This window comes from Strongylocentrotus purpuratus, unplaced genomic scaffold (assembly GCF_000002235.5).
Source record: "Strongylocentrotus purpuratus isolate Spur 01 unplaced genomic scaffold, Spur_5.0 spur5_scaffold_13, whole genome shotgun sequence".
NCBI lineage: Eukaryota > Metazoa > Echinodermata > Echinoidea > Camarodonta > Strongylocentrotidae > Strongylocentrotus > Strongylocentrotus purpuratus.
Window position 1 is genome coordinate 28,755,560 of NW_022145598.1, and position 15,301 is coordinate 28,770,860.

The 15,301-nt window shown below is 38.1% G+C and overlaps 1 protein-coding gene and 1 long non-coding RNA gene across 2 annotated transcripts; both read right to left on the reverse strand.

The window, feature by feature from the left end:
• Positions 1-636: 636 nt before the first annotated feature.
• On the reverse strand, positions 637-2,434 carry LOC115923094. Its single transcript, XR_004063773.1, has 3 exons — positions 2,251-2,434; positions 1,308-1,407; positions 637-747 (listed from the first exon to the last, which is right to left on the reverse strand). It is a non-coding gene; the product is annotated as an uncharacterized LOC115923094 (long non-coding RNA).
• Positions 2,435-7,070: 4,636 nt separating this feature from the next.
• On the reverse strand, positions 7,071-9,711 carry LOC584045 (toll-like receptor 4). Its single transcript, XM_003730835.2, has 2 exons — positions 9,618-9,711; positions 7,071-7,579 (listed from the first exon to the last, which is right to left on the reverse strand). Exons 1-2 carry the CDS (start codon positions 9,709-9,711, stop codon positions 7,071-7,073), a joined length of 603 nt encoding a protein of 200 aa, XP_003730883.2.
• Between the last annotated feature and the right edge of the window lie 5,590 nt (positions 9,712-15,301).

Genomic DNA, 15,301 nt, shown 5'->3' on the forward strand with positions numbered 1-15,301 from the left:
AATATATTTGATAACTCATGATGGATGCAGAAACCCCCAACACAGCTCGTACAGGAAGCTATACTGGGATGATATTTTTAAAATCGCATCTCTTCAAAAATTACAGTATCAGGTTAATGCATATTATTTTATTTTTTCTGTGATGAAACAACACAAATTAGTGTAACTCTCCTTCTTCACCCCCTTCCCCCTATGAAAAAAAGACAATAAGAAAAATACAAAATATAAGATGAAGCCTGTCATCTTATAAGTTGATACCACCATAAGTAGCTCAAACATGACATGTTGGCCACATGAATGTCTGTCACGCACATTAAGAGCGAGGAACTTGTGTTTTGATGCCTTACAATACCATCAACTGCCTAAACCTTTCAAAGCAAGATCAGTCATGCGTTTATGAAAAAAATTGAGTGTTTGGGAAACCGTCATCTTTGGAGGGCCCTCCTAGCACCCCCACCACTTTGCGCACATTAGAAAATTACTTCCCAGCATAGTTTTGTCCATGGATCATTGTTATGTAAATGAAAATAGTTCATTTGTTTGCTTAGATTGACCCCTCCCCCTCGCCAGCCCAACTCCCAATCTATAACTTTTCTTTTGGAGCTAATTTACTTACCACACATACCTTGTTCAATTTGCTAAAAGCTCTCCACATCAGCTGCACAAACTCCTACATGGACATCAACCACTGGGGTGCTAGTGGTCCCTCATCTCTTGCGTATCCCAGCTGTCTATTCTACTGGTAAACTATGAAAAAATATGAAAAGTATTTGTTTAATTTTTTCTGCATTTGTTCAAACAAGCCACTTCATCTCACGGTTGGATATCCCTTTAACTTATTAGCAAGCACATCATTATCTAAAGCAATTAAGAAGACCTTGCATAATTAAGTCTCAGTCTTGCAAACATGGGATGAAACAACCCAAATTAGTGCTAACTTCCCCCCCCCCCCCTCACAACGTGACGGACATGTGCGCTATACCAGAAGCAACTACGGTAGTACTATTATTATAAGCAACCCCCCCCCCCCCCCCCCAACAAACAAAAGCCTGTCATCCTCTAAGTCCAAGGCAAAAGGTACACCTTAAGTAGCTCAACCACAACTTTGGTGGCAAAATGAAAATATCATGCACAATAAAGAGGGGGAATTTGTAGTGGACGTCTTCCCATACCATCAGCTTTATCTTTGTCTTTAAAGCAATTATTAAGAGCAGGCATGCGTTTATGAGCATAAAGCCGAGTGTATAAGAAGCCGCTCCAGCCTATGCTAGGTTGACCCCCCCCCCCCCCCCCCCATCCATTAGTACCTCAACAACATGCTAAAAGCTCTCCACGTCAAACTCCTACTTAGACATCAGCCACTGGGCCTGGGAGTGCTAGTGATGGTCCTCTCAGCCGGCTATTCTACTGGTAAAACCGGAAGAAACATGAAATGTATTTGCTTCATTTTTCTGCATTTGCTGAAATTAAGCCACTTCATCTCAATTCTCATGGTTGGATTTCCCTTTAAATTATTAGCAAGCACAAAATTGTTTATTCATTCAAGCATACCTGGCTTTACTATGCAAGTCTCAGTCTCGTATTTATAACATGAACATGGAAAGAGCTTACGAGGGGTCATGTAACATTTAAATCTAGTACTAGGAGTACGTAAGTACTAACGTAGTAGATCTAGACTCTAGGCTCGCGCTCGAGCCTAGACTCAACTCCTACGTCGCATTTGCCATTTTATGATTTGGCATTGTCATATCAACATTGACATTGAATTTTAACCAAAATGTGCCCTTGGCTAATTGGGCCTTGCCTTGGAGGCTTGGTCTGGTACTGCTTAATCAGTTAACATAGTTAATGTAAAATTATTATTAATGATATCTCCCCTGCCCGGCCCTGGCATGGGCTTCACTCTTCAGCGAATCGCCTTGCCCTTGTGACTCGTGACATTGTTGTTATTGCATGTAACTGCTCCTGCACTTATACATGTTCAAGCTTATCTAAGATACTGTGTTACTTAATACTTAGTAGCACTCTGTTGATAGTACTAGTATAGAAGTAGGCGAGTACTACGTACTACTAGATCTGCATACTAGACCGACAATACAACTCACGCAGAAAACAGTGCGTGGGACTGTAATGACCTATCTCGCCATTTCGTAACTTGATATCCGTTTAGAATATGAGTTTGTTTATCTGCTACAGACGATATTATTGAACGATGCATAACATTGTTTTAAAATAAGTGAAAATAATTACCTAGGGCTGTCAGATTCCTCTAACAATTCCGCCAGAAGCACCGGCATCTGTGACAAAGGCTTCGCGGAGCCGGTTCGTGTACGATTATCAATAGCAGACTACATTTGCGCGTAAGAGGCCACTTCGTGAAAACGGTGTTTGCCAGTTGTACCGCTTGTGATACGTTTCGTGACGTCACGTATGACGTAATAAGCAAGATTAGACTTTGAAAATTACTGAAGTTGTAGACATTTATATACATTGCTCAAAACGGTCAAAACTCGAAATTAAAAATTCAACGATTTTGGCCACTGATGCCACTTCGTGAAAGGTGACGAATTGTACTGTTTTCGACTGGTAATTCTTGGCTGAATGAAGTTCCCCCCCCCCCCCTCTCCGCGCGAAGCGCGAAAGCTTTGACGCTTCATTAAATTATTATTAAAAAAAAGAGGACGATTTTCTGTACCGTTCTCGACTGTTTATCCTTTTCTGAATTCAGTTCCCCCCCCCCCCCCCAAAAAAAAAAAAAAAAAAAAAAAACCTCCCGCGCTTTTGCGCGGGAAGCTTTGACGTTTCATTAAATTATGAGAAAAAGCAGACGATTCGGTGTACTGTTCTCGACTCTTAATCCTTATATGAATGAAGCTTTTCCCTCCCGCGCGAAGCGCAGAAGTTTTGACGTTTACATTAAATTATTAGAGAAAGAAGACGATTCGTCGTACCGTTTTCGACTCTTAATAAGCCCCATTCATCTGAATTCAGTTTCCCCTCTCCCGCGAAGCGCGAAAGCTTTGACGTTTCCTCATATTATAAGAGAAAGAACACGATTCGTTGTACCGTTTTCGACTCTAAATAAGCCCTATTAATTTTGTCTGAATTCAGTTTCCCCTCTCGCGCGAAGCGCGAAAGTTTGGACGTTTCCTTAAACTATTAGAGAAAGAAGAGGATTCGTTGTACCGTTCTCGACTCGTCTAAATGAAGTTTTCCACTCCCGCGCGAAGCTCGGAATTTTTGGCGTTTCATCACAATATAGAGAAAGGAAGACGATTCATCGTTTATGTTTTTAACTCTTATTAAGCCCTAATCATCTGAATTCAGTTTCCCCCTCTCGCGTGAAGCGCGAAAGCTTTGACGGCTTAAATTATTAGAGAAAGAAGACGATTCGTTGTACCGTTCTCGACTCGTCTAAATAAAGTTTCCCTTCCGCGCGAAGTGCAGAATTTTTGGCGTTCGTTCACAATTATAGAAAGAAAGACGATTCCCCGTACCGTTTTCGAATCTTAATAAGCCCTATTAATTTTGTCTGAATTCAGTTTCCCCCTCTCGCGCGAAGCGCGAAAGCTTTGACGTTTCCTTAAATCATTAGAGAAAGAATACAATTCGTGTACCGTTCTCGACTCGTCTAAATGAAGTTTTCCCTTCCGCGCGAAGCGCGGAATTTTTGGCGTTTCATCACATTATAGAGAAAGGAAGACGATTCCTCGTACCGTTTTCGAATCTTATTAAGCCCTATTCATCTGAATTCAGTTTCCCCCTCTTTGACGTTTCCTCAAATTATTAGGGAAAGAAGACGATTCATTGTACCGTTCTCGACTCGTCTAAATGAAGTTTCCCCTTCCGCGCAAAGCGCGGAATTTTGGCGTTTCATCACATATAAAGAAAGGAAGACGATTCGTCGTACCGTTGTTGAATCTTTAACCTTGTTTGAATTTAGTCTACCCGAAAATTTTAAACCTCTGATTTCTTTAGCTGATATTATAGGAAAGTGAAATTTCGAGAAAATACAAGTATTGTAGTTGTAGTCACTCTCGAAGTCGTCACAGCGGATAAGAAGTCACAGTTCGTAGGATAAAAACTTGTCGGACGACTGACAATATACATCTCACCGACTTCAAACGTCTGCATTGATATAGTACACGAGGATCGAGCAAGAATACCGACAGATCTGACCCGACACAGCAACATATTTACCCGTGTCTTTCTAGCTCCCTCGACGAGACGACTCCACCCAACAACCCCTTCTCTCTTTTACTCCTACTCCTCCTCTTTCAGACTCTTACCTCCCCTCTCTGTCCTCTCTTTCATCCCCCGTTTCTTTTGTTTACCTTTTACTCTTTTTTTCTTCTGTTTTCTTTTTCTTTCTTTCCTCCCCTCCCTCTTTTTCTTTTTTCTCTTTCTTTCTTCTCTTTTCCTTCCTTTCTTTTCCTTTCTTTCCTTTCTTTTCCTTTCTTTTCCTTTCTTTCTTTTCTTTTCCTTTTCTTTTTTCTTTTCTTTCCTTCTCTTTTTTTCCCTCTCTTCTTTTTCCCTCTCTTTTCCCCCTCCCCCTTTTCTCTTTTCCCCGACGGCAGCGCAATTTTACCGACAATATCCTGACAGGTTGGGGGTGTCGCACCCCCCCCCCCCACACACACACACACACACCCCCTCTGGCGACGCCCCTGGCTGGGCCAGACATGTAGGCATCTCAAGAAGCATATTTCTTGCCTGGCTGTAAATTTAGGAATTTGTCATTTTACAACAAACAAATAAAAAGCATAATTTACTAAAAAATAAGGAAAAATCTCTGAAAATTACGCCAGTGCCCCGCCTCCCCTGATCTACACTTTGTTGGCGGAAAAATCGCAACTGATCTCCTCTACCTCTCTTCTTTCTCTTTTTTTCATTCCCTTTCTCTCCTTTTTCCCTTCCCTTCCTTCTCTCTCTTTTAGGTTTGCTGGGGGGTGGGGGGGGGGGGAGGCAAGGTCCTTTCGGCCCCCACCCTTCTCCACGTTGTTGGCGGGATTAACCGCAAATCTTCTTTTCACACTTTTTTTTACTTCTTCCTCTTTTTCGTTCCCTTTTAGCTCTCCTTTTTTCCTTTTCTTTTCTTTTCTTTTTTTCCTTTTCCCCCTTTTTTTTTTTCTTCTTTTTTTTTCCTTTTTTTCCCGTCCTTTTCTTCTCTCTCTCTCTCTCTCTCTCTCTTTCTCCTTTTTTCTCTTTTTTTTCCCCCTTTTTTTTTACTTCTTTTTTTCCTTTTCCCCCCCCCTTTTTTTTTTCCTTCTTTTTTTTCCTTCTTTTTTTTTCCCAGGGGGGGGGGGGGTCGGGCCCCCGGCCCCCCTGGATCCGCCACTGACATGGGACATGGGGGAGCATTCCAGCTATAGTTGCCTTTATAATATTTGCGAGTCTATCTAGCAACAATGACGCTTGCTTTCTTTCATCCTTCAATTATTGTAGCTATTTAGCTTATAAATAACACTAATAGAATAGAATAGAGGGATCATGCAAATCGTTTTGATTCATCTAAAGGTGTTTTTTATAATAATTATCATAATTACATCAATATGCGATATTTAATCGATTGAAAAGAGAGTGCACAAACTACAAGGAACGAAATTCGCCTTTTTGTAGAGCATATAACACAATACAGATAAACAGGGTTTTTCAATTTTAGCAGTCCTCTGTGCATTTAAGGCTATGCAAGACATTATTATATCGATAATTAGGTTAGTGAATATTGTGTTTACATGAGCCCAATATGTTTACAAAAGTATAACGTACTTCTCTTGATTATAGACAAACATTGATGGTATATCTCATTTTCCTATGTCAACAGTAGAGTTATAGAATAACTGAAGAAAAAAATACTTCATAGCTTCATTTAGTCATCAAAATATGATATAACATGTCCAATGTCCGTATGATCATAAAACGGATATAATAACGTTATAATAACGTTAAAATATGGTGGTATTCATAACTGTCATGTATTGACATCATGGATCATGTACAAATTACTTTATATTATTAATTATATCACAATATACGATTAGATATATAATCATACAATAGGATGCTGACAAATTATAAATAATTCCTGTATGGTTATGACAACTAAATTATATTCTTGGAATATTAACATTTAATTAATAACCCATAAAGAACGAAAGAGATTGGGAATGTCAATGCTTACCTTTAAATTTCGACTCAATTTTACAGTGCGACATTTACAGACAACTATTTACACTTTCACTTTCATCTACACTTTCACGTTGTCTTGTATTCATATCCGATACTCAGTATGCAATGATTAGATACAAACATGGAAAGAATGTTATTTTCATGACTGACTTAATGGATTTACCATATAAGATCATTATTACATGTGTATTACATGATTATTACAAAGTGATTACATAATTACTACAGGACTCGCTACATGACTTTTACATGAATACTTATTTACCATAACAGTGGTGTTCATACAACATTTTGCACTGCAATTATATCTTCTAAATCAATAAAAAAAATCTACAAAATGCGTCACCACAGATGCCCTAAAAATAATCTTCTCTCATGATCAATAAAATGCACATAAATACACAAGAGAAGAGTGGTATTTGGTATTAAAAACTCTATAGACACTTCCTTAACCGATGCACAAAATACTAAAATACTTGACAAATACTGAAAAAAACCTTCCAGACCTAATAAGATAGGTGTCATCATGCTATTCTGCGATTTCCTTTCTCTACGTTCTGACATGCTGGAAGAATTTGACATTAAACATTATGTATTGATTGATTGAACGCAACGGCCGAACGGTCAACTTAATGCATCGTTTTCATAGTGCTATAGACAGCTCTTCGGAAACTAGGATTAGAAGAATCACTATTTCCGAACAAAGATATTTTAAAGGAACATATAGGGTTCATCCCTCCAAACACACTACACACTCCAACTGAATTTCAAACCACTGGATTCTTCTGGAAGCCACGGATCTTTTTTTATTTTCATTTCGGAAAAAGAAACCATCTCTTATATTCTAATGAAATACGCAGGACATCTGTATTTCAATGCTGTTACTCGGGAGGGATGACATTGTTGCATCTCAGATTTATCTTCAACATCTTGGTCAATTTTTGCCAGAAGTACTCTTGAAATCCCTCCTCCTCCTCCCAGCTGAGGTATGGTTTACGATCACTCAGGTACAGCCTCACCAAGAATGGAAGCTCATCATCTGGAATGTCCTCCAGGAAGATCACCACCATGTTCTCTATGTGTGTGTCATTGACCTGATCCGCAGCGGTTCGAAACTTGATGACGAACCAGTTATCCTGGATAGCGGCCCTACTGACCAACACGATGGTCTTGTAGCTCTTCTCAACGACGTAATGAACTGCATCATAGTAATGCATACCCAACGGAAGGTCATTATCACCATAGAGATTCCTCTCGTATTCCGGAAGCAGTTCTTCTAAGGCTGGACGGAAGCGATCTCTGAACCCCTCTTCGTCCTCCTCTGCAAACATGACGTTAAAATGAAATTCATAATCGTCAAATTCTCGAGCGTCTTGGATCTCCCGATAACCTATGATAGCCAATTCCAGGAGAAATAGTTTGTATTTCAAGAACCAGCGATAACGATAGGCAACAATCAAAACCACGAGAATCCAAGCAATTACAAGAGGAAATGTGCAGTACAGAGCCATATTTAGACCACATAATTTTGCTGGGTCGAATGACATCAGTGGCTTTTCTCGCAGTGCCTCTATTGAGACAGGTGAGCACCTTAATTGTGTCGTTTTCATTCAGTAGCGTGATGGACCCTCTAAGCCATATAGGGAGCCATTTTAATTCACAGGTACAACCTAATTCGTTGTCAGAAATGTTAATAAATTTTAGCGTGTTAAGAATCGGTTCAAATGTGCTATGGTTGAACGTAGTCAGGCTGTTATCAGCAAGAGTCAGATTTTGAAGTTTTGTAGAATTGGCAAATACATGTAGGTCTCTATCGAGATAATGTAATTTGTTGCCATCTAGATGAATAGTCCATAATTGCCCCACACTCTGGAATACTTCGCATGGAAAAATTTGTAATGCATTTTTTTGTAAGTACAAAGTCTTTATACTTTGAAGACCTTCGAATGCTTTTGCTTCAATCTCTACGAGTTGACATTCGCCCAAATTTAGTTCTTCGAGAAACAAGAGATCTAAGAATAACCCTGACTGTAGTCGCACGATTGGATTTCCATTTAAATCAATGTTTGTTAGATTTCGCATTCCTTCAAACAGAGAGATAGTATTGCCCGAGTACGGCGCCCATAATTTTTTTATGCTAGCATTTCTCATAAATAAATGTTTAATGGACCCGGTTTCTAAGAAAATTAGTCGGAATACCAGCAAGTTGTAAGGCTCCGTACAATCGCTATAGATGAAAGTTTCCAGTTTAGGAAAATACACTGATACATCTCGTAAATAACATCCCGATAAATCCAAGTACCGGAGGCTAATTAAATCTGTAAAAGCTGTTATGTTGATAACTTGTAAATCAACATTTCCCCTCAAGTTCAAATGTGTCAAATGTTTCAATCCTTTAAATGAGCTTGCGTGAATAGTAAACACGTTGTTTTTTTGGAGGTCCATTTTTTGCACGTTTAAATCCCATGTATTGCTAACTGCATTAATATCCCTGATTTTATTTAAACCCAGATCCAGAAGCCGTAAGCCTTTCATGCGGGAAAAATATATCGGCTTTATGTCATTAATAGAACAATCAACTAGAACAAGAGTAGCAACTAAAGGTAAATCTAAGTATCCCAATTTGGTGACGTTGGACAGGTTGTTACGTGAAAGGTCCAGAACCTTCAGCCATTTGCTTTGCAAAAGCGCAAAGTAATGCCAATCGACCCCTATTAAAAAATTGTGTTGTAACGAAAGCTCCTTGATTTCAGAATGTGATATACCTTTGAAGAATGGTCCCCACAGACCTGGCGACATACCCATTTGATCGAAGACCAGAGATGATGAGCGTATGGATGAGATAGAGTGCTGATCAGTCATGAACAGTGTAAGTAAGCTGAGGTCAAATCGATGTATTTTGCAGTCAATTCTGAATGTATCTGGTGTTATTGCCATGATTTTACTCAACCGTAGATGTATTGTCAGTTTAGGAACTCCTGAACAACAAGAAGTTATGTTGATACGGCGAATTCGAGAGACACGTAGATCAAGCAGTCGTAGATTAGGGAGCCATTTCAACATGTTGCCGGGAATGGTATATAACGAAGGCCCTTTAAAACCTAGATAAGATAATTTTGTACAATTTATGAACATATAAGATGTGATGGTTGGTAAAAGAGCATTTTTACCCAGTTTCAGACTAACTAGTTCTGACAATGGATGAAAGGTTGCATTAGAGATGTGTTGTATATAATTGTTAAATAGTGACAAGCTCGTTAGACGTTGGTATGAACTAAATGACGCATTAAAAAGACGAACGATTAAATTAGAGGAAAGGTCAAGTTCTTCTACACCTGGAAACAAGTTTCGTGGAACCTGAAAGAGTCCCATTTTCTGGCAGGAGATTTGTCTATGAAACGGACCAGACCGACAGTTAGGACGGTTACTTGTGAGTTCAACATGCTGGAATGAATCTTCTGTAGCTGTCAAGATGGTCAGATATAAAACAACCGTAAGCTGGATCAATCTTGTTTCAGCCATGTTGGTCAAAAGAGCTGAAATTATGAGGGAAAGTGAAACGAACCTTATAATTGTTAATCCCAGATTTGATATTATTCAAATTCAAGTGACATGATTGCGCTTGAAGATAGAAATACAAGACGAGTTGTGAAACACCAAAACTGAACACAAAAATATCTCGTGTGGTGTTCCTATATTGATACTTGGGGAAGGATGGCTATATATACATTAACTTCCTAGGCCACAATTTTCATTTAAACCTGGAACTTGTTATTGCCTTCAATGCACTATTATGCACAATGATAAATAGTAGTAAAAACACATTTGTTCAGCAACGACAAAACAGAACAGAATGAATAGAAACAAAGTAATTTGTCATGTTAGTGCTTTCCTCGATTTACTTTCTCATTTACACAGTGTTATCAATTTAAAAGAATTTAAAAAAATAAAAAATTTAGGGAAAAAAAAGATGCTCTGAATTTTTTCTTTGGAGTGAATTATCATAGGTTTTCCTCAGTCTAGTTACCCCCGCCCCGCCATATTTAATGCCGTCAATTAAGTTCCTATAGCTTATCGATTTTCCGAAACAACTGATTATTAACAAGTTAACTTGATTAAGATTCAGAAATACAATAATAAATTCATTATCTTTACATATATCTACTTCAATTGGGTTCGTTCGTTCGTGTCTCCTTAGATCAAGATTAATGTATCTTGATCATCGGAGTAGTTGCTACAACCGGCCGTGTCAGACACGTTGCCCCGGGGTGCGAGATAGGACTCTTGTAGCGTGCCCCCATTTAAAACAATTTATTATTATACAATAACAGTTAACATTACATTTAATTAATAGCATGAAACTATTACAATTACTCTCATGTTACAGAAAAAATATATATATAATATATATATATATATATATATTATGAATCAATTGATTTGGTCGATCCAGTTCGATGGCACAAACACGGCACTACTGGACAGAGATCCTAATAATTACAGAGCTTGGTCTTGTTGCTCTGTTCGCCAGCAGTTTGAGGATATGGAATCCCGCGGCACATTACTCACATTACTTCAAATAGGTTACTTCGTTCCATTGGGGCTTCGCGTCTTCGGGTTACACGAATTTCTGTATATAATCAGGCCTTAATTTAAGAAGGATTGTGTGTAAAGTGTTGTGAAATACACCCCTCTAATCGCCAAGGTCTCGGGTCCAGCTTACCTGACACCTCCTAAAAAACCTAAAGCGAATCTACGAAAACTCGCGCATCGACACGATAGTTTTTATACGAGATCAATAGTCACAAGAGTTCGTAAAAAGGCCAGCGATCGCCTCTTTGTCATTTTCTGTTTGCATGTTTGCATGTTTCCACAAATGTGCATGTAAAATATTAGCTTTACTTCTGCAAGGACCAATTACACAAATATGTGATTATTTTGCGTTCAGTTTACCCGACTTTTCGTGAATATAGGAGCACGTTTTTACGAAAATAGTGTAAACCGACAACCGAACCGACCCGACTCCAAGAACCGTTGGAACGAAGTAGGCCACTTCAATGTAAAAAAAATATTCAAATGATGACTAAATTGAAGTAAAATAACAAAAGCGGATTAAGGATTCTCCGGTTGGGTTGTGAAGTACACGCAAAAAGGAAAGGGACCAACTGAATTCACTCTAAAATTCTCAGACAAACCAAAAGGTAAATCGATAATATTTTATAACAATAAACATTTAAATTAAAATTTATCTAACTCAATTTGTTAAATTAGCGGAAACGGTTACAAATATTCATTAAGAGCGCCAAAAACTGTAAATGCACTTTTATTGCTGATTTGATGACTTTGACCGGAACCAAGTAAAGTTAGCAGTATATAAAGTGAGAAAAGCAACAAATCACTCACTTTTCGATATCTATACGAAGAAATGTCAACGGATCAGCAAAGTCTCAGAGGGTCTCAGTGTCGATACAGATCTATCGCGTAAAACTTACTCGAATGACGAATAATCTTTGAGATTGCCTATCATACATCAGCAGGTGTAGTTGATATCAACTGGGTGGGGCGCAATTCCAAAGCCTGGCGAAAGTGAAACAACCATCTATCATTACAAATAGATTAGTAAGTTAAGGAGCTATCGAGGGACCTCAGAAGGAGTGTTTCAAGCTAGGGCGGACTATTATCACGGTTACAGCTTTTGTTTGTTTTATATTGCTTGTCATTTTTTAATCAATCACAAATTTAATCATACCACGGGTTCTCTCAAAAATAGTTCAGACATAATTTAGATAATAGAATAGTTGCACCATCTTTCACCGTTGAAATGTTTATGTTTATAAATGATCCAACAAGTATTCATAAATGAAACTAAAAAGCACATTATGTTTAACGTTATGAAATTTCCAATCTCATAGTTAATCATTTGTATGCGCACTCTCATAACTAATTCAGACGTAATTTAAGTAATAGAATAGTTGTACTATCTTTCGCTGTTGACAATTTTACTTGTTTATAAATTATCTAAAATTATTTATAAATGAAACTAAACACACATTATGTATAATTTTTCATCAAAAAATAAACACCTTAATGATATTCTTTCCCGGTACACAATTTGCCAACATGGCAGGAATACTGGGGTAAACGTACTCCATGTTGATTTATTTCTTTCACGTCAATTACGAAAATCAAGCAAATCATCATCCCGGTGATAATTAGGGAATGACACATTTCTAGTGGTTTAAGTCGATCACTATCTTTTTGCTGCTGTTTAAGTTTTAAGGGCAAACTCTCTCTCTCTCTCTCTCTCTCTCTCTCTCTCTCTCTCTAAGTGCCATATCGTTTGACTTTGGCGATCATGCTGTTCCACAACTCTCGGCTCCTAGCCTTCTGTATTAGTACCACTCCCAGTTCTTTCACTCCTCTCTCTTCTAACAATTTCTGCAGACTGTTTATCCAAAGTATCCTCCTTCTTCCCCTACTCCTTTTTCCCACAATTTTCCCTGTCAAAGCAAGATTCTCTAGGCCTTCTTTACGTGTAATGTGACCCATGAACTTCAACTGCCTAATCAACATCTCACGTATCATTTTCCTTTGCACTCCTGCTCGTGTAAGAACTTCCTCATTACTAACTTTGTCAGTCCAGGGGATTTTCATCATTCTTCTTAGAAACCACATTTCGCAACTTTCCAAACGCTTTTTAGTATGAGAGGCTAAAGTCCATGTTCCACTACCATACATAAGTACTGGGTAGATGTAACAATTCAATACCCTTATTCTGGTTCTCATACACAGTGTTCGATTTGTCAGAATTGTGCCTAACTTTGAAAATGCAGATTTAGCGAGAGCTATCCTTCTCTTGATCTCTGTCTCGCATCTGGCATCCTCGGTAATCATGCTGCCGAGGTAGTTAAGGGCAAACAGATATCGTTATAGACCCTTATCTATCAAAGGTGGATCAGTTTCATTTGATGTTCTAATGTAATTAAATAATGATAAATGTATTCTGGTATAAGAAAAATATCAATAATCAATATCGTTTAATCATTTTAATGGTCTCCGATTGACAAAGAGCACCACTTGAAATAAAAAGGTTTCTGTTCTAAAGGAATTTAAAAGAGCATAAATTCAATGTGTGAGATCTGCACGTGACAAACCACCTGAGAGCAGGCGATGAATTAATCATGATTAATTTATTTCGGTTTTATTTCGACTGGACGGTCTTCTTTAAGTCGATTTCCGGTTTTGTGTTCATATAAAAGTCATTATTTTGCACATTATGACCGTATATAACAATCATCAGACTTTTTGAACATAATTATGAAATCGAATGATGGATGAATGGGATGTAAACGTTTTTTATATCAGGATTGGGACACTTTGGCTATTTTCGAATAATGAATGAATTATCCAAAGAACATTATTAACCAAATTAAATATTGTAGATAGTAATAATAATAATAATAGGCATTTCTATAGCGCCGTCTATCTAGATAATTCTATTCCGAGGCGCATTTATTATTACCCCGGCTTTAGACTAGCTGCCGTTTATACAGCGCTCCAGCATTTTAAGGAATTAATTCCTGCCAGGTACCCATTTACATCACCATTACCATGCATGTTGAAATAAAATGACAGAAACATGTAATTATACGCCAGATGAAAGTGCTATAGATTGTGGCAAATCAGGAATTGTTTGTTCCGCTGTTTTTTTTAATTCCAAACTTCAATTAATTTCTTTATATTTTCTGAATAAAATCTTGTCGATTTACAAATTTGTTCCTCAAAACCAGTGTAATTTCTCTGTCCATTCTCCTTCCCTTTCGTAGTTTTTGTCATTTCTTGACTGACTCTAGAAGACTAATAATTCCTTTCATTTTAGCATGTCTTGGTTGTCTCTAGTTTAAATTGATTGATCTGACTGAAGAAAAAAATTACTGATATAAAATCAACACATTAAAGCTAACATAAATTACAATATGAGTAAACGAAAAATAACCAAAACCCACAAACAACACATGGATATATAGCCCTGCTAAGCTATACCATTATAATTCTGCTGTTCTACAGAGGGTTCCTAACAATTTCGTAATTGCAAGAAGCCAAGATTCATTTTAAGCGTATTTTCTCAATACTTTAGTTATACATTATTGATTATGTGCTATACAAGCAACAATCAACATTGTTATCGTTTAATATTGATATACTCACTTGGCAGACGCAATTTGACCCATCTTCTGCGTTTTCTTGATCAATATAAATATTTTATTTGTCTATCCAAATATCTTCTACTTGTTCTTCAAGGCCCTAGTGAACATCAACGAGCCTGAGATGACAGAGTTCTGTCCGTGTCACATCTGATCTTGATGAAGAAGGAGATCAGAGAGCTACTGAGATCATCTGGGGAGCTATCGCTAGGGTCCTTCTCATCACTGAACAGTTCCTTCAGGAGTGGCCAGGATTCTACAAGATGGTCAGAACATTTTCATCTTTGACTTCCTTGTCTTCTTATAGAAAGATTCTTCTTTTTCTTCATGTTTTGTTCCTTCTCTATTCTGGCCCTCTTTCTTACTCCTCTTTCTTTTCAACGTAAATTTGCAATTCCCTGTTCAAATCGAGAGTCCCTTTCCACTATTATTCTCAATCAGTTTACAAGTCCCTGTTGTAATACTTTAAGCATTCCGAGCATTGAAATCTTGACTTGTAAAGACGCACTTTCCGATACCCCTACTCAAGGGTGTCGATTTGTATCCGTGGTTGGGGGAGGGGGGATGATAGGTGCCAACATATTTTCGGCAATGGATCAAAGCAACCAAGAGGTAGAAGCGTGTGGCAAGTTCATTTTAGGGGGGCGGTAGTGAGGTCCCTAGGGGGTTGGGTGCAGGGAGCGGGAGTCCCCCCTCCCCCGCAAAGCGCGGAAGCTTTGACGTTTCACTAAATTATTAGAGAAAGAAGACGATTCGTTGGACCGTTCTCAACTCTTAATCCTTGTTTGAATCAAGTTCCCGTTCCTCCGCGCATAGCGCGGAAGCTCTGACGTTTCATAAGATTAAGAAATAAAGACGATTCGATGTACCATTCTCGACTCTTAATCCTTAATATTTGAATCAAGTTC